This window comes from Sitophilus oryzae, unplaced genomic scaffold (assembly GCF_002938485.1).
Source record: "Sitophilus oryzae breed Bouriz unplaced genomic scaffold, Soryzae_2.0 scaffold_484_pilon_pilon, whole genome shotgun sequence".
Lineage (NCBI taxonomy): Eukaryota > Metazoa > Arthropoda > Insecta > Coleoptera > Curculionidae > Sitophilus > Sitophilus oryzae.
In genome coordinates, this window is record NW_022147067.1 from 793,575 (window position 1) to 813,433 (window position 19,859).

A 19,859-nucleotide genomic window follows, 5' to 3' on the forward strand; every position below is an offset into this window, starting at 1 on the left:
AAAAAGGCCAAGTGAAGAATGAACAGGCAATCTGCCTAATATAGAGTAGAAAGAAGAAGAAGAAGAAATGAATCAACAAAAAAACTATCGAGAAAATATACACATAGATGATAAAATGATTTTAAAATCCACAAGGGTGGAGTAAGTTAACAAAGCAAGGAATTTTAAAATCATTTTATCATCTGTGTGTATATTTTCTCGATAGTTTTTTTGTTGATTCATTTCTTCTTCTTCTTCTTTCTACTCACCTTTGATTCAAACTTTCACAAACATATTAACATTTTGTTTCCCTTGTATAATATACAGATGGCAACTTTCATTCTTAATAAAGAAAGAAGTACTAAAAGTCAAATAATTCAGCTACAAATTGTTTAAAAAATCATCAAAAGAAGTGCGCGTTTCTCGTGCCGGCAAATGTATTATAGGTATTCAATTACAATTTAGCATGTGTTTGGGAATTTACACAAAGTTTTTTTCCTGTAAACTCCTGCAAATTATTTGAAACAAAAATATGAAATATGACACAAATGCACCATCTTTACCTACTTAGCGATATTCTGCAGCTGTTCCATTATAAAAATAATTTATTAACAGCGACTGTTCCAGATTCAGTTCCTTTTTCGTATATTTCTAAGCCGATTATATTTTGAGCAAAAGCGCTCTTTCATACGCCCATTATATAATAAATCATAGTCTTATCCACTCCACCATATCTATTGTTTGTATACTTACACTGTGACCTTATATAAAGCCAAAGTTAAGTCGGAATTGACCTTTCGGAGTAAGATTTATTCTTAGTACAACCAAATTATGTTTTTATAATAATTTTGCTTACAGTGTAGAGGGCGAATTTTATTTTATATTTTTAATTTTTTTTTAATTTAACCTTTTAAAAATTGGGTGTATAAAAAGGGGGAAGGATGGGGAAGTCCAGGAAATATGGGTAACGTAGGGGAAGTATTGAGGAAGTTTAAGAAGTACGAGGAATTATCGGGGAAGTATTGAGGAAGTATCAAGGTACTGGGAAGTTGAAAAAAAATATTAGGAATTAAAAAGACAAAATAGTCCTATAAATTTACTTAGCGACTCTAGTAACGATTATACACCCACCGGCAAAAAAAACCGGCCACTAAAAACTAATCCCAATTTTAGAGTTGGATTTCTCGCGAACCACTCATTAGATTTTGGTGATTTTTTTTTAAATTGTAAATTAATTCCTTCTTAACGGATGCTACGTCAGAATTTTTTATTCCGAATTTATTTTGAGCATATGCAGGGCACAACAATAAGACGAAGTTTTTTGCTCGAACTTTGTGACACCCTGTAGGGTGCAGCACCTGTAGTAGCTATTGCTAAATCAAATGACATTGTAGCCTCATTTGTTGTGAGTATTTAATTTTTTTAATCACGACATTATCTCTGTTTTTATTGGAGACACGCTAATTTAAAACGAACGGAAAAAATCTTTGCAGGCAAACCGCGACCAAACCAATTCACATGTAACGCTCGCGCAAACTGAAGACGTGCTCAACGATGTCTTGGAAGTAGCTGGGGTCCTGTGGCAGGCCTTCTTGCAGACAAGCTGTTTTCTTTTCGTCTTCGTTGGATTGTTCTCTCACCGACTTGAGTTCTACGCACGGCTTGTAGCAGATGTTGATTCTGAAACGCTGTAATTCTACGATTTCGTAAAGTATTCAGGACAATAAAGCGTACGGGTGTTACAAAGTTCGAGCAAAAACATTCGTCTTATTGTTGTGCCCTGTATATGCTCAAAATAAATTCGGAATAAAAATTTCTGACGTAGCATCCGTTAAAAAGGAATTAATTTACAATTTAAAAAAAAATCATCAAAATCTAATTAGTGGTTCGCGAGAAATCCAACTTTGAAATTGGGACTAGTTTTTAGTAGCTGTTTTTTTTTGCCGGTTAGTTTATTTAAAATTAATAAACAAAACAAAGTAAAAACACAAAATGTTTACAAAAAGTTAAATATAACTTGATTTGATTACATTTTTTATTGGATTTTATTTTTGTACTTATGTGTACTTTTGTACAGGGTGTCCCATTTTGGTTGAAATTATACGGTATTTCTGTTATTAGTAAAGATAGGAGGATCCGGTTTGCATAAACCTGACCCACTTTTTTGTCAAACGGACGTAAACGGATAAAGATGATGTAAACAACTATTTTTCTACGAAAAAAATATTTTTGAAAATATGAACTAAAGTTATGTTTTTTTTTAATTGGAACATCCTGTATATTTATAAATCATACGATCCGTCTTGCTACGAGCTTTTTAAAAATATATATTACGCTATATTTTTATTTTTACTATTTACTGTAAAATTTAAAAGATATAATTTTCTTATTAGTAGGCCGTGATAGATAACAAAAATGTCAAAATGGTATTTATTAAAATACTCATAATATAACGGGAAGGGTTTGCAAATATGTAAAAGCTTGCCTGGCAGCATTTTGCAGGTCTTCGACATTGTTGTAGTTGCCACGAACGAAATCTAAATGTTATTTGTACTCCTAATAAAACAATATACTATTATTTTCTTTAGCATCTACTTTTGAAGACACTATATTTATTAATATTATTCTTTTTGTTTCAGTTGCCGTTAGGGTGGCAGGTATTGTGGCCGTCTTAGGAGTGCTTATTTTGGGTGTATTTTGTTTTCTCAGTGTGATACAACTAGCCATGATCAGTTCCAAGGAAAAAGTCGTAATGAAGTATAGTGCAGCGGTTTTAACCAAAGTTGTTCTAGCTTTTATAGCAGGTAAAACTATTTTTTTTCTATTATCTTTGAAAAAAAAAGAAAAATGTACTATACGATCGAAAAAAAAAACGGCGTCAAAAACGGCTGGAGTATGATTATTGATGATAATTTTGGCGAAGTCAAATTTAATATAACCCTTTAAATTTTAATTGCGCCTACTGCCAAGTGGCCATAAGAAGGTTGTACCGTATGATCGAAAGAACGGCGTTAGCGATGGCTATGAAATGAAGATCGCTGTCATTTTATATGTAAATATGTATGGGAAATGTCATCGATGTTCATTTTATAGCCATCGCTGACGCCTTTTTCTTCGATCATACGGTATTTTATTTTTATATTGTATCTATATAAAATTCGATAAAAAATATTTTTGGGAATAGATTTGTGGGTCTTGAAACGTTCTGTCCTATTTTAATCTATTATAGTAATTAGTGATAATTTTGAAGTTTTATATAAATTTTTAGTAAATTATTATCGATTGTCATTCCCCAGTCGTTTTCGACGCCGTTTTTTTCTTCAATCATACAGTACCATTTTCTAAAACATTATCATTAATAATATCTAAAAATATTTTTAGTTTTTTTGATAATAAATTTTATTTTTATATTGTTATTGTATTTTTACAGCACTTTTGGCTATAGTATCAGCCAGTCTTTTTGCCACTCAAATTGATGATGAAAGAAACGGTTTCATCGTAACACGTGGTCCAGGAATTTATATAGAGGTAAGCATAATTAAACAAATGAGGTAAAAACAAGTCAGTCTATAACCACAGTCTATTCATACCCAGCCTGTCGACTTAGGACCATTTGCATGGATATCTGCGTATCTACTTAGATGTTCGTTTATTTTACGTAACCATGAAGTGCCAAGATGTAAAAAATAAACTACTCAAAACAATTATCGCATATTTTCTAAAAGAAATTTCTAATTTGAAAAACAAGACACTTTGAATTCCCTGACTTACGATTTTAAATAGTATGGATACTGTGAAGAGAAATTCGATACAATAAGCCTACGCGCTAACCTGTAACTTTTAGTCGGCCGACTATTTATTTGCAAACAATACGTACTTTTGAAGTCGATCGGCCGACTATATGATTGCATGTGAGCGCAGCTCCATAAAGATATATATAATGATCACAAATATGCAACTAAATAGTCGGCCGAATAAAAATTTCCTGTAAGCGCACAGCAAGGGTCTATTACCACAGATTAGGTATCCTATAAGTATACAGATAAAAATCTTGTCCGTAATTCGTGGTACGAAAATTGTTTTTTATGACGATGTGCAAACGAGTCAAATTTCCTGTGCGCAAAAATAAACTCGCGTAAAATAACAATAAACAGCGTAATAGAGACATATCGCTAAACCGAATAGCGTGCATAGACGTTAATAAGGCCAGGTGTTATTTCCTTTACGTGAGGTGGTATTAACTCTCTTCATTTATAGTTATCGGATCGGAAAGAATTCTGATCGCGTCGCGTCCGCTATTTAAACTTAACCTAACTTTGAATTTAAAACTTTGAAATTGTTTTTTTTACTAGGTATTTTAAAAAAAGGGCTAAAGTACTTATTTCCAGTGCTTTATTGTTCAACGTCTGCCAGTGGGTTTAGGGCAACAAGCAACAAATTCTCTTAGAAGGGCTAAGTCGTCATCTGCTGTAAACCTAAGACTCTTTATAGGCTTTTTAGTATTAGAAGAGGTGGAATCCATATTTTGGGCCATATTTATTTAATTAAAACTAATCCCAGCTACTTAAATATCAAATTACCTAATAAAACTAAAGCAATAATTCAAAACAATTCAAACATAACCTAAAATAAAAGATCTCGCCGGCCGGCTCCGGTTGTCAAATACCCGCACATGCCCATTTAAGCAATTTTTAAACGCTATCAGAGGTTATTTAGAAAGAGCGCTTGGTGTAATTGATCCGCAAATTACGTCAGGCGGTAACGTTATTAGCGGGTGTTGCGTTAAAAATTGACTCGTGCATATCGTAACCATGATAAGGTACGCGTAAATACTCCATGACGCTATTCGGTTTTCCGATATCTCTCTAATAACTGTGCCGGTCAGGCGCTGTGCACAATTTTAGAGGCCATAAGTGGGCGGGCTATGTGCGCAAACTAGTCACCTAACTAGTGCCCGATTCCGAAAATTGGAACCACGAAAAACAATAAAGAAAAAACAAAGATTATAATCTGCATAATCTGTGCTATTACGCTGTACTGTTCGGGTCGCTCTCAGGGGTCGGTTAAAGCAGGTGTGTGGCCGAAGGAAATATATATTATATTTCAGAAATCTGCCTAAGGCTTAGCCCGATCCTGTCGTGTTAAGCCCCGCCAAAATTCCAAACACACGTGCTTTGATTAAGGCTTGATTAAGGTTTGCAGAGCTTCAGCATTTGCCATAAAATAGCGAGCAATTTGTTACAAAACCATATAAATTATATATCACTGTAATCACAAAACTTCAGTCTTTGTCGCTATTGTAACGGAATTTTAAATTATTTATTTATTTTCGAGAAAATTTAGTCCAAACATAAGCACTACTTTGTTGATGTTTGACCACCAAAATCTTAAAAATAATGTAGTTATCTAAAAACGTGCTACAGTACCGACATAGTATAATCCTTTATCTTTAATTTCCTTCTTCATTTGTGTAAAACTACCTAGCCAGTTTTACATAAAACGTTAAATGCCGAACGCTTATTTTGCTACTTTTTTGGACTAGTGAAATAGACTCTTCAATATAAAATATAATTGAAACTACCAATTTCGAGGTTGTGAATGAAGCTTAAATTCCAGATATTTTAAACGAACGAGTAGAATGAATAACCCTGTATATATTTTTTTTATTTGTGTACAGCATATTGCCTGATATGAATCACGAAAATGCGCCCATATATTCCTACCCTCTCTTGGTTTCTTTATCACATTAGTATAATGCCCTAAAAAATTATCCTACATCAAGTCTAAAACAAAAAAAAGTATTTTTGCAACAACGTACTCAAATGGAGGAAATAGAAACATACGGAAATAGAAAAAGATTTCCTTGAATATGTAAGGATAAAAGATGTTTTATGAAACAGCCGGAGGGAAAAACCAGGATATATATGGCAATATACAGTTATTTTTTCGTTCACTTGCTCAGGAGAAAAAAATTGAAAAACATTAACTTGCTTTTTTTTAAATCAACAAAATGATCAAAGAAAAAAACAGAAAATGAAAAAAAAACGTATTTTTTTTTCTTTCTACACATATTTTTTTTAGAAGGTTTTGTGTTAAATATTAAAAATATTTTTCAATTTTCCTGGTACATATTTTACTTTAGTAATATAGGGGGGAGGGGGGAATAACCCATTTTTGATTTTTTTTAAAAATCTTACTACACTCAGATGCAAAAAAACGCAACGGAATTTTTTTCTCAAGTTTAAAGTGTTATATTTTTTTTACTTTTAGTCGTATTTTTATGTTTTTTTTAGCAAACTGTATACTTATACAGGGTGTCCCAGAAATAAGTGCAAATATTTTAACTGGTAGTATAGTTCAACCCCACAAACACGCCTATGAGGTTTTTTTCGCAAAAAAAAATTTTTTGAAAATTAGACATTTTTTAAAAAAAAATTTGGAAGTTTTTTTAGTTTTTAGTTGAAAAACATAATTTCTTGATAATATGGCGACATAGGTATTGGATTAAATTTACAAGAAATAAAATCCAGAAAAGATCCAGTGGTTCTCAAAATTTTAGCAAAAAATCATTTTTTTTTGGAAATTTTCAAAGTAAAATAACTCCGTTATTTTGGACTTATTTAAAAAACGATAAGGAGAAAATATGTTTCTTTTATTGAGATCTATCACCTCTTAAAATATTTGCACTTATTTCTGGGACACCCTGTATAAATATATTAACTTCAATGCCTAAACTTTTTACTGTTTTTTACTTTACCTTTAAAACACCCTGTGCAATAATTTCGAGCGTAGTTTTTCCTAAAACATTATTTTTCGAGAGAGAATTTTAAACCAAACCAAAATTTTTTGCTGGTTTACAGGGTGGTCGAAATTGGTCTGTTTTAATAGAGAAACCCTATTTCCTGACTAGATAGAGAAAAACCGACATAGATGACATGGGCTCGATTTCTGAAACACGTTTAATGGCGTAAACCGCCTGTTGATATTTTCACTGCCAACTGAGATACGGGGTATTTTTGAATTTTTTATCATTTTGAAAATTGCTCATAATTTTTTTATTTTGGGGAATAATAAAATTCTGTAAAAACGCACATTTTTAGGCACAATCCAGTGGCGTACTCAGTTTTTTTCTATGCTTGCTCTTTTTGTCAGAATAAATAAAAAATTTAATTTATTTTTTTTTAGTTATGGTATCTATTTCTAAGAATAAGAGAAATATTTGGTTTTTTATCTTGCTGGCCGAGGGGTAAACCGCAGAGGGAAAAGTGTACACCGTAATTCCTTTTACTCAAATAATTCCTCAGATATTCTACATTATTATTTATCTGCATAACTAAAAACTTGTGAAAAGGTAAATTAACATTCTATATTAATATTAGTCATTACAATTGAAATCGATAAAATAAACAAAGAAAAAAACTAAAAAACGTATTTTTGAGTGACAAATATAGTTTTCTAAAAAAATCATCAAAGATGTTCAAACTTGACAACACCTCCTTGTTGAATACACAATAAACATATTTTGCGCGCAGAGTTACAACAATTTACTAGACCAACTGGTGTAATAAGTCCAAAATCTTGCCTAGTAGCCTTCTGCAATTCTTCTCTCGTCCCAATGGCTCTTTCCTTATATATATATATATATATATATATATATATATATATATATATATATATATATATATATATATATATATATATATATATATATATATATATATATATATATATATATATATATATATATATATATATAAAGGAAAGAGCTTATATATATATAAGGTATTTTAATTGTCCCTATAAAAAAAGTCGAAAGGAGTTAAATCACAGGACCAAAATATGAGGCCCCTTGTTCCAATCCAGTTCTCTCTAAATTTCTCATTTAATAGATCAGTTATAACCCTGAGTTTTTAATTGTAAATGGTAATACTAATATAAAATGTTGATTTACCTTTTCAGAAGTCTTTAATTATGCAGATAAATAATAATATAGAATATTAAATTGTGATAAAAAATAATTAGGCAACCAGGTCAACACAAAATCAATGCCCACCTCGATACAAACATAAAAAACCTAATTTTTTTCTCATTCTTAGAAATAAATACACATAACTTTATATGGTTGGAAAGGGTTAACCAGCATATTTTTAAATTCATAGCCAACTATGATTTCCATTTAAAAAATTATATTTTTTATTATTTCTGACAAAAAGAGCAAGAATAGAAAAAACAGGCTACGCCACTGGATTGTGCTTAAAAAATTCCAAATGGTAAAAAATTCAAAAAGACCCCGTATCTTACTTGGCAGTGAAAATATCAACAGACGGTTTCCGTCATTAAGCGTGTCTCAGAAATCGAGCCCATGACTGTCTAGTCAGGAAATAGGTTTACTCTGTTAAAACAGACCAAATTCTACCACCCTGTACAAAGTTTGTACTGTGCATTCTAAACATTGAGGAAAAACTATACTTATGTGACTAGTAAGATTATTTATTAGGTAACAGGTAGGGTATAGATGAAGAGTTATTAATCTTCAATTAAAAATATATAGGTGGCACAAGTGGGAGTCACACTGAAATCAAAATCAAATTTTTCATATCAAAAAACTTCTATGCACCAATTTTCATCCAATATTAACGTTAGTTCAGAAATTATTTGGGGAAAGTTGAAATAAAAATGAAACTTTATTATTAAAAGTTAATTCCCGAATACAATTTGAGCCACCCTGTAAAATGTTTTTCTAATTTTTTTGTGTAGATTTTGTCCATCGTCCTGAATTCCTGCCTTTTTGTGATGTCCCTTTATGATATGCTGTTTTCAAAGCGCGAAGGTGGGGACCCTACCACTGTAAGCATGCCGGTGGAATCCACGACATATGGCAACCCTGGATTCAGAGAAAGAGGAACGAATGGTAAGAATTCCAGTCATTTAAAAGAGATGTTTTCTTAAAAAAATTAAAAAAGTGTTTATTGTCAAGTTGTTTTGTAAAGCCACATTAAATTTTTATGTATACCGTGCTGGCAACTGTTACTTTTGGGTCGGTATTTACATGTGTGGAAGTAAATCGCATAGGGATCTTATTAAGCCGGAGTGAGAGAAATGCGACCGATGCAGCGTTGCCGGTAGGTATGTCTTTCCCTATCAAGTAAAGTAAAATCACCATCGCAAACCGCTTATTTTTAAACGGCTTTTTTTTCGAAAAGATAACTAGATAAAATTATTAGATATATTTCTAAGCATCTGAAATGGAATTATAAGGATATTATTAAGGTGTCCATTTTTTTATAACGATAAAACGTCAGTAATCGCGATAATTTAAAAACTCAACTTTTTAACACATAACGCCATGTCTTAAGAACCACTTTAGACATTGAAACTTTTTTATTTTGAAAATCGGATCATTTACAGTATTTTTAAATAAGAAAAAGTCGATAAGGTTGTTTTTTTCCATTCAAAAATTTTAAACAACCCATCCATTTACTTTTAGTGCATAGCAATTTGCAGCAATCGTGTAACTTTTTTATTTCTAAAGATTTTCGGTTAGATTATTCTATAGATTTATTCTAAAGATTTTTACATACTGTCTGCGAAGAGGATATAGCAGAAATGTTAAGAAAGTTTTTGAAAAACACAATCAATTATTTTTAATAAATTTCGAGATATCGTTTTTTGAATTCAGTTCTAATAACGCGACCACTGTCGAAGACCAACTCAATTCCACTTATTTTTACCAAAAATGCAAGTGTTTGTAATTTGCACTTAAAAATTTTCAAGCTATAGAGAAAATTCCAACGACTCGTTAATAAATAAACAAGTATCACGAGACGTAAATTAAATCGTGAAGCTCCACGGACACCCTCTCCCTTGACCGGTCGACTGCGACAAATCTGCTATATGCCCTTCCACGTCTTTTAGCAATGTGCACAGTTTCTCGGTTTATTTCATACGTTTGGCAACGTGTTTACTGTTCTCTCTTTGTTCAGCACATTATAAACGCATTGTACTTTTCTTACATACGGAAATCTCGACCCAAGACTAACCTTTGCCAGCCCTTAGTATTATGATATGTGATATCTAAAAAATATGTGGGATGAATTCAGCATATAATACAGTAACAAAAAAGGCTGATGTTCGGCGCTAGCTCTCATGGCAATCGTCTACAAATACGAAAAAGAAAAGAAAGATTACTAGAATTATATTTAGACTTGCTTTGTGACTTTCTAAATCGTTTATTTCTTTGTCCTAGAGCTTTTAAAAATGTGATATAATTTGTAGAAATTATATGCAAGGGATTCCAAAAAATTATGTTATTAGTCGTTATCTTTGAGTCGTTATGTTTGTGTACTAGGGTGTCCTTTATCTATGGTGATGATTATGAAATGAGGATTGTCATTTTACATATGTCATTGATGTTCGTTTCCAAGCCAACGGACGCCGTTTTTTTTTCGATAATACTGTATATGGTCTTTATACAATGGAAGTCCAAAATTCTGAAAGAATCAAAACTCCACAATTACAATAATTAGAATAAAATAGTACAGTTAAATTAAATAAGCGATCTAAAATCTGGCAACACTGTAACAATGTCATGAGCACTGGTTCCATTTATTACTGTTTCTATAGTAAATGTTTAAAGCACTGATGACGTAATTACAGCGAGACAATATCCTGTTTGCCTGAAATTGGCTAGCTTTATTGGATTTCGGTATTTTATTTTATTTTATATATTTTCAACCCTTTGTAGTCAAAAAAACCAGCTAATGCTATTTAGGAACCAGTGTTATTGATTTAAATAGTACAAATGTTTTAGTACAAATTTTTTGTCAAATATCACATTACAATAAAGAAAATTAAATTTTGCTTTGTATTTTATACTATTATAGTGGATTTTACGTCAAGTTGCATATTATTTGTAATTGTGTATATTTTGTGTATTTCTGTACTATAATGTTATTTTTTTCTCTTAGGTGTGGGAATATCTATGACAGACGCCAGTGGGAAGCCTTACACTGTGGCAACAAATGGTTCTATGGCGTCCATGAACACCACTTCAACAACTATGGGTTCTACAAATGGTTCTACAGTCGATTCCTCGGTCAACATGACGAGGTACCTTTAATTTAATTATGATTTTAAACTATTCATCTTAGAATGACTCGATTATAACTAGTTATCTCTGAAAATCGAACTCACGACTGAGAACAATCAAAGATTTTCCTTGATTTGAGTAAGAACCAGTGGCGGCTCGTGGTCATTATTGTAGGGAGGTCAATATCTAAAAATATTGCGTCGATTTTTTTTAAGACGCACACTCTGACGCGCCTAAATTTAATTGGTTTCTTACAAGGTACTTGTACGTTTAGTTAAAGGGAAATAAATCTAAAAATAAAAATAAATATAAATTCTGTTAAAATGAAACCTACCCTTACATTTTTAAACAGGTGGTCTAGTGCCATTTCACTAAAAATCCAGTCAATATTCTTTACACAAATTTTCCACAGTAGGATTTAAAATACACATAAATAGTAATGTCACAAAAATATAAATGCATATATACACATACACAATTAATTCTAAAAGTTTTTTTTCACATTTTTTATATTTTAAGTCAATGCAGCGTTCTTTCTCTAAGCATTTTTCGAAATTTAAGCAATTGTTTTCTTTTAACCGTACGATATCACAAACTAAACACCATGTTGTCTATTTTAAAATATCTATTCCAGAATCAGTCAACCACAGTTCATCATTTATCCTTAACCAGAAAATTATGAATTATTACCTACCCAAAATTCGTGCTACACCTCAAATTAGATGGGATTTCTTTCGATATTAAAAATTTAAATATTACTTTATATTGACTAACGCGATAGACGATACAAAAACCTAGGCTGTTTTATAATTTGAGTTTTTATAAACACCCCCCAAGTAGCATTTTCACGACTTGCGACCACATGTTTACTAAACACAACGTTGGATTAGTTACAAAAAATAGTTAGCTCCCTACCTTGGGTATTAAAATAAATTTAAACGTTTTTATAACGTTGTGCCGACGTTGGACTAGTACTACAGCAAAGTAGAAGCTTCTGCGACGTCGAATAAACGTTGTCTTGTAACCTTTTTTGCTTAAGTGATCTTTAGGTGATTTGGACAACGTAGTTACAACGTTGGATAATATAGAGTTTTCCGACGTCAGTTTCAGGACCTATTCCAACGTTATGCAAACGTCGTCTGTTTTACTAATTCCAACGTTGTTTAGATTTCCTTATTCTTACGTTGGTAGGACGTAGAGTCACTACCTTTTTGCAACTGTATTGAACCATAACCTTAAATCTTAAATTTTCAATTCATTGTTCTGTTCAGTCAGACAGTTCAGTGCTGTTTTTGTTTTTATAAAAAAAAAACTTAATTAAAATGGGACATAAGAAAGGTACATATAAAACTAAATTTAAATATACATCGACATATATTACCGACACTTCCTCGTTTATTTAGATTATAGAGGGCGGCACAAGCTAGACTCTAGAATGACTAAATTAGGCAATCTTGCGACTAGTATACTACCTGTTAAGGCCGAACTGCGACTTTATTAGTCCAGTATGCGACTACTCGAACTACTCCATCTTAATCTCCAAAACAACAAAGTTAAAGCCGCCATGTTGTTAAATAAGAAAATGTTTCGTTCTTAAAATAGCAATTCCTGCTTTTTGAATACATTAACTTGAAATATTTGACCCTAAAAAATACGCGGAAACAATTTTTTCGAATGCGAATAAATTATTCTCATTTTACTAAAAAAAAAATTCAAGAAAATTTTTAAAACTTCTTTAATTTCAAGGCCCATTAGTATTTTTTAAAGTAGAAACAATACATTTATCAATAAAGTTGTTTGCGTTTAACTTTTTACCTTGGGTAACGAGTTACAGAGTCGGTTAAAGTGTTTCAATAATTATGATCTTCAAACATCCTCCACACTTAAATACTTTTGTTTTGTTTTCCTTCACTGCCATCTGACATATGTCTCTAACTAAATTATAAATATAATATTTTTACTATAATTATCCCAATTTAGGATAAAACGCGACTTAGACGCCATATTAGTTTTGTATTTCTGTGAATTAGGATTTTAAACAACGTTGCAGTTTGTACTAAATTAGGCTTCTAGCCAACGTCGGTATCCAACGTCGTTTCGACCCAAAAATTATTCTCCAAACTAGTGCAGACTAGGGTTGGCACGAGGTTGTGCCGACGTTGCGCCCCGACGTTTGGTCGCGTGACACAACGTTGTCCCGACGTCCAAATGCTGCTTGGGCCAAACTGTCCAAACGGCGAAATTTTTCCGACGACTGAAATCCTTTTATGAATGACGCGGTCAATGGCCAATATAAACTATATCTATCGCACCTTAAAAAACACTTTATTTTACAAAAAGCCAAAGCAGCTTCATCGACAAAGCATTCACAAAACAAAAAACACAAAAAAAATATACAAATACACAAATAATAAAAAAAAATGTCATACAAATAAAATTTTCAGTCATTGCCATTACAGAAATGTTCTAAAGGGGGATGTTTTCTCAAACTCTTCTTCTTCTTCTTCTTTCTCAGCCTGGTTCCATCCAGTGTTGGATATAGGCCTCTTCTAGGTTTTTCCATGCTTCGCGATCTCTAGCGAATCTTATCCAATGTCTTCCCGCCACTGCCCTGACGTAATCGACCCGTCTCTTTTTTGGCCGGCCCACACTTCTTGTTGTTCCCCTAGGTCTCCATAGGATGACTTTTTGGGGCCATCGGTCTGGATCCTGTCTTGCCACATGGTCTATCCATTGCCACTTCAGACTTGCCACTCTTTTAACCACATCTATTGATTTTGTTTTTTGACGTATGTGGGTGTTCCGTATTTTTCCCTAATGGTGACTCCCAACATGATTCTTTCCATGGCTCTTTGTGCTACTCGTAGTTTTTCGGGTAATTGCCATAGTCTCTAGGCCATACGTAAGCACAGGTAGAATGCAGCTGTCGTAAGTAGCGATGGGAACTATCGAATGAATTAGACTATCGAATGGTTAATGAATGAATGATTTCAACTATCGAATGGTTTTATTCGAATAAAATCATTCATTCATTTGTATACTAAAGCATATGTGACAACCTCGCCGTGCGACTAAATGGTTATTGTTGAGCCACGACTATCGAATGCTTTTGATAAATGAAATTTAGTATTCGTTTGATTTTTGTATGCGTCAGTGCATTATTAGTTCTTCCAAATTTTTATAACTTCGCCGTATAAATACTGTGCTATTTTTGCGTTTATTAAAATAGTTAAAATAAATGAAAAAAAATTTGTGTGGTTTTCCGTAGTCCGATCTTTCAATTATTTAATTTTATATGGTATATGGTCTATTTTTTAATGGGAAATTTTGAGAAGTAGCAATTTTTAAGAGAGATGAGATGAACTTACAATTAGTTTTAAAAATACATATTTGTATTTTAGATGTTTTAATAATATGAATTAGTTGAACTTAATAATCATATTGAGTAATGTGGTTAAGTAAATGCGGTTATCGAACTCAAACTATGGGGTGAGAAAATTTAAATGAAAGTTTTACACGTGCCAATTTAAAAAAAAAGTTAACGATGTTTGTATTTTGTTTATGCTAATTCTCTTACATGTAGTTTTTTGCGAAGAAATATTTCATTTGCTTTTTAAAGTAAATGCCAGTAAAAGTAAATATAATTTTTAAATAGTAATATAAAGCACCTAATATAAATAATTTTGATTTCTAATTTTTTATTTATATTTTCCTTCCATTACACTGCATGCTTAGAAAATTAATAAATGTTTATATTTCATGATTTTAAAATTTGTTGTTAATATAACAAATTAGTTCTGTAATTATTATTATTTAATAAACCAACGTTGCCACACACAAAAAATTTAGAGACTATATTATTTTTAAATAGGATCTAATATAAATAATTTTGACATCTAATTTGTTGTTTATATTTTGCTACTACTTAAAAAATATTTATATTAAATGATTTTAAATTTTGTTGTTAATATGTATAACAAATTATTACTGTTATTATTATTTATTAAACCAGTCTTTGCTTAAAAACATTAAAAATAATTTTCCTACATCCAAAATAACAAGTATTATTGCAGTGTAACAACAGAATATTAATAAAAAAAATGCAGAATATATAGACATACTATCCCTAACTAACTAAAGCCAAACAATAATATTCTTTGCTAATATCAACTAATACCAAAATATGGCAACAGCGCCCTTCATAATGTATTTTCTGTGTAAATACTAGCACCTCAATAAAAAAATAATGTGTCCTTATCTATATCTGACTCCGCAAAAAATCAAAGATGCCGGCTTCTTTCATAGCATTGCCACCGACCGCTGTCGGGTTCCTCGGAAAGAAACCTACGTCGCCGGGCGACAACTAAAATTCAGTTAATATTTTATTATAATCGATCCTGACGAATAAATGAATTTCATAAATGAATGATTTTTATAAATGAATGGTTTTTGCTGCCGGATTACTAGAATACAATATTTCAAGGCAGATGACGGATCTATTCGATAATTTTTATTCGAATAGTTTTCAACGAATGTTTTCTTACTAACTATCGAATTATTCGAATGAATTGCAACTATCGAATGTTTCGATAGTATTCATTCGATAGTTCCCACTACTAGTCGTAAGCCTTTTTCTTTAGGTTGATGGGCACCTTTTTATCCTTGAAAACATCGCTTATATTTCCAAATGAGATTCTGCGTTTGATCTCCGTATTTTGGTTCTCCTTACCCAGCTTGATTTTATGACCTAAATATATATAATGGTCTACGTATTCAATAATAACGTTGTCAACGGTAATGTTATGGATACTGTTGCTCATTATCTTGGTCTTTTTCAAGTTCATTTTAAGGCCAATTTTCTGGGATTGATCATTTAGCTCCTTTAGCATGGATTTAGTTCTTGAATGTCGGTGCTCAGCAAGACAATATCGTCTGCGAACCTAAGATGGCTAAGGTGTACCCCGTCGATATTATGACCTCTATTTTCCCATTCTAATTTCTTGAAGACATTTTCCAGTGCCAGTGTAAATAACTTGGGAGAGATGGTATCTCCTTGTCTCACGCCTTTGCCGAGTGGTATTTTTTCTGTTTTTGGGTCATCATCTAAGTTAATTTGGAAGGTTGAACTATCATAGATATTTTTAATAATTGAATAATATCTGGAATCAATTCTCTCGTTCTCCATTCCAGCTAGAAATGACCAGGTTTCGATGCTGTCAAAGGCTTTTTGGTAGTCTACAAAGGCCAAATGTGACGGTATATTGTATTCAATTGTTTTTTCAATGACTGTTTTAATTGTTTGTAGATGATCGATGGTACTAAAACCTTTTCGAAAGCCTGCCTGTTCTATTGGCTGATAGGAATCTAGTTTCGTAGACAGTCGGTTGTTGATAATCCTAGTGAAGAGCTTATATAGGTGCGAGAGAAGGCTTATTGGTCTATAATTCTCTATATTGGTATAATCTCCTTTTTTGTATAATAGCACAACTTCTGCGTTTTTCCATGCGTCCGAGATTGTACCTTCCATCAGACATTTATTTAACAATACTCCCACGGCATCCACTAATGGTTTTCCGCCCATCTTCAGCATTTCAGGTGTAATACGATCTTCTCCTGGGCTTTTGCCATTTTTTATTTATTGAAGTGCGTATTTAATTTCTGTGGTTGATATTTCTGGCAAGTCTTCTGATCCTGCGTTTGTAATGTGTTTTTGTACTCTATCTTTGTTTGGTATAACAGACTGATAAAGTTGTTCGTAGAATTTGTGTATTTCATTTCTAATTTCATGTTTGTCTGTTGTTATAATGCCATGTGTGTTTCTTATCTTTATTATTTTTTGTCTTCCGCGCATTTGCTTGCATCTTAACACTTTCATGCTTCTATTGTTTTCAATTTTTGTCAAACAAATCCGCAAAAATTCAAATCATAGTGGGGTTTGTCAAATGAAACGTCATACAAAACTCATACAAAACTGCCAGAAAATGCAGTATCATGACGTCGATTCCATATCTATCTAATTCATGATTATAAAAATAGTATTAGATTCCTTCCATAGTATTTTTACTAAATATCATAAACAAAATTATTACAGGCTATTTATATTTATTTTATCACTATAAACATTAGTAATCCTTTTTTTCTTTTTCCAGGTCTCCTCTAAGAAGTAGTCTCAAAAAGCCCAAACCGAAAGAGGGTTTGGGTATCCAGAATCCTGGATTTAGCGGTACTTCCCCGACGCTGAATCGAAATGGTAGTACGAAGAAAGTACGAATACAGACAGTCAGTACCGAAGTATAGCTTCTGATGCCTTATACCACATATCTTTTTTAAAACAAATTTTAAAGTGACTTTCTGCCAAATAGTTTATCTTCAAGCTTAGTTAAGGGTTCGTAGAATTAACGTAAGCTTCCCAATTTTTTGTAAATTTGTATGTTGTGAAACAATGTGACAATCGTATACTGATGTGTTGTGAATGTAAGTTGTTATGATGTGTAATATTCTTGTGTTTATAATGGTACTGCACAAAATGGGTAGTCAATTAACAATAAGAAGTCAGATTTTAATATTTCTAAAGCATCTTTTATAGGTATAACTTTTTATATATACAATATATGCAATTTTATTATTGCAAATTGCAAAAATAAGATTTAAATTGTTTTAGTCATTTTTACAGGATTGTTCACCACATACGACACGGAGTATTGTAGCTAAACGATTAGATTTTTTTCAAATTGTAAGTTTTGGATTCGTTGAAGAACTATTAGAGCTACAATTTAAAAATTATTTTATAGATACAAAGTGTCACAAATAAATAAAAAATATCAAAGTTGTATTTTTTTAAATATAACACCCTGTATAGTATTACATTTTTATTTTCGACGATTAAAATAAAGGTACATTTGATTAAGCTGAAATATTTTCAATTGTTGCAGTAAAAATTTTAAGGCTTTATTTCTCCAAGGGTGTCAAAGTTTTTAATACTAAATAATTACTGAAGTTTATTTATTGATCAGTTATTGTGTTGCAATAATCAAAATTATACTACCTTATACAGAGTGTCTAGAAATTTATTTTATATAATTACTAGCTTTAAACGGCAATAACTTGTTTAATTTAAATGGAACACCCTGTATATTATCTGAGAATAAGATGCACAATTTAATTGTCTATCAAATTGTATTATACCATTTTAACCTATCTCTTCAAATTTTCGTAGAAAATACGTTTCCTTATAATTTAGACTTCATTTATCAATATACCCATGGAATATTGACATTTTAGATTATTTTTAAAGATGTAACAAATTTTTAAAGTGTACAGATACTAATATTGTCGATATAGTTCGTTTATTTCATTAAAAAAATAATAAAAAACTGTTTAAATATTTGTTAAAGAGGACCAATCAAAATGAATCCAGTATTCAAACTATATTAATTGACTGTTTGCGTTGATTAATATAATAATTGCTCCAAATACTAAAAAACTGAATTTTGTATGTGTATTAGACAGTGTGGTAAAAAGTAACACCTAAAACATTTTATTTCATTTTACAGCGACGTTCATTTTCATAACTTATTATTATATTGATTTCTGATTCAAATCCACATTTATTTAGAATAATTTATTAACTAAACACAATTAAGTATGTAATTAATTAATACTTGGACGGAAATAATGGTATTTTTAATAGGTATACTCTTTTATAAAGATTTAAATAGTTTTCTTTTTGTATATACATACAAATTTCTTTTTCAATTACAATTTTCTTTTTGTATATACATACAAACGGGCTAGTAAAATTATCGTTTTCAGCAACTGTACATTTTGTACACTTGTTGCTCTAAAAACCATCTAAAATGTCAATATTCCATGGGTATATTGATAAATAATGAGGTTTAAATTATAAGAAAATGCATTTTCTACGAAAGCTTGAAAGGATAGGTAAAAATTTGATAGACAATTAAATTGAGTGTCTGATTCTCCTAAAATATACAGGGTGTTCTATTTAAAATAGAGAAGGTATTCCCGTTTAAAGCTAGAAATTATTTGAAATAAATTTTTAGACACTCTGTATGAGGTAGTATTATTTTTATTATTGCAACACAATAACTGATCAATAAATAAACTTCAGTAAATATTTAGTAATAAAAACTTTGATATCCTTGGAGAAATGAAGCCTTAAAATTTTTATTGCAATTTCACAAAATTGCAAAATATTTCAAAAACAGCAACAGGTTTATGTGTGATAAAATTTAATTAAATTTACCTTTATTTTAATCGTAGAAACTAAAAATGTAATAATATACAGGGTGTTCCATTTAAAAAATTATAACTTTGATATTTTAATTTATTTGGGACACTCTGTATCTTGTAAAAATATTTTTAAATTGTAGCTCTAATAGTACTACAACGAACCCAAAACTTACAATTTGTAAAAATCTAATCGTTTAGCTACAATACTCCGTGTCGTATGTGGTGAACAACCCTGTACATAAAATACCAATATAAAATATGTCAAACTCTCCATCGTTTAGTATTTTATTAGTACTACTACAGTTATAACTATACTGTCATTTCTTGCATAAAATTATTGTTATATAGTATAGATCAAACCAAATAAACTTTTAGTCACGTGAGTAAGCTTCACCGGCACAGCGTTGCCGACTTTTACGTATTTTCTTTAACACAAAATATTTTAGGAAACAAGAATGAATTGATTATAAATATACAAACAGTTATTCTTTACAGCAACAAAACCCACCTTCTTAACAGCACTTAACGGACATTAAGA

The 19,859-nt window shown here is 31.1% G+C and overlaps 1 protein-coding gene across 1 annotated transcript in view; it reads left to right on the plus strand.

Moving 5' to 3' along the window:
- The window catches only part of LOC115886366, a 47,493-nt gene extending 29,750 nt beyond the window's left edge, over positions 1-17,743 (plus strand). The window contains exons 3-7 of the mRNA XM_030905467.1: positions 2,619-2,783; positions 3,410-3,507; positions 8,737-8,890; positions 10,947-11,088; positions 17,218-17,743. Coding sequence (XP_030761327.1) covers positions 2,619-2,783; positions 3,410-3,507; positions 8,737-8,890; positions 10,947-11,088; positions 17,218-17,365 — 707 coding nt within the window. The 3' untranslated portion in view covers positions 17,366-17,743. The remainder of the gene's footprint in view (positions 1-2,618; positions 2,784-3,409; positions 3,508-8,736; positions 8,891-10,946; positions 11,089-17,217) is intronic.
- Positions 17,744-19,859: the final 2,116 nt, after the last annotated feature.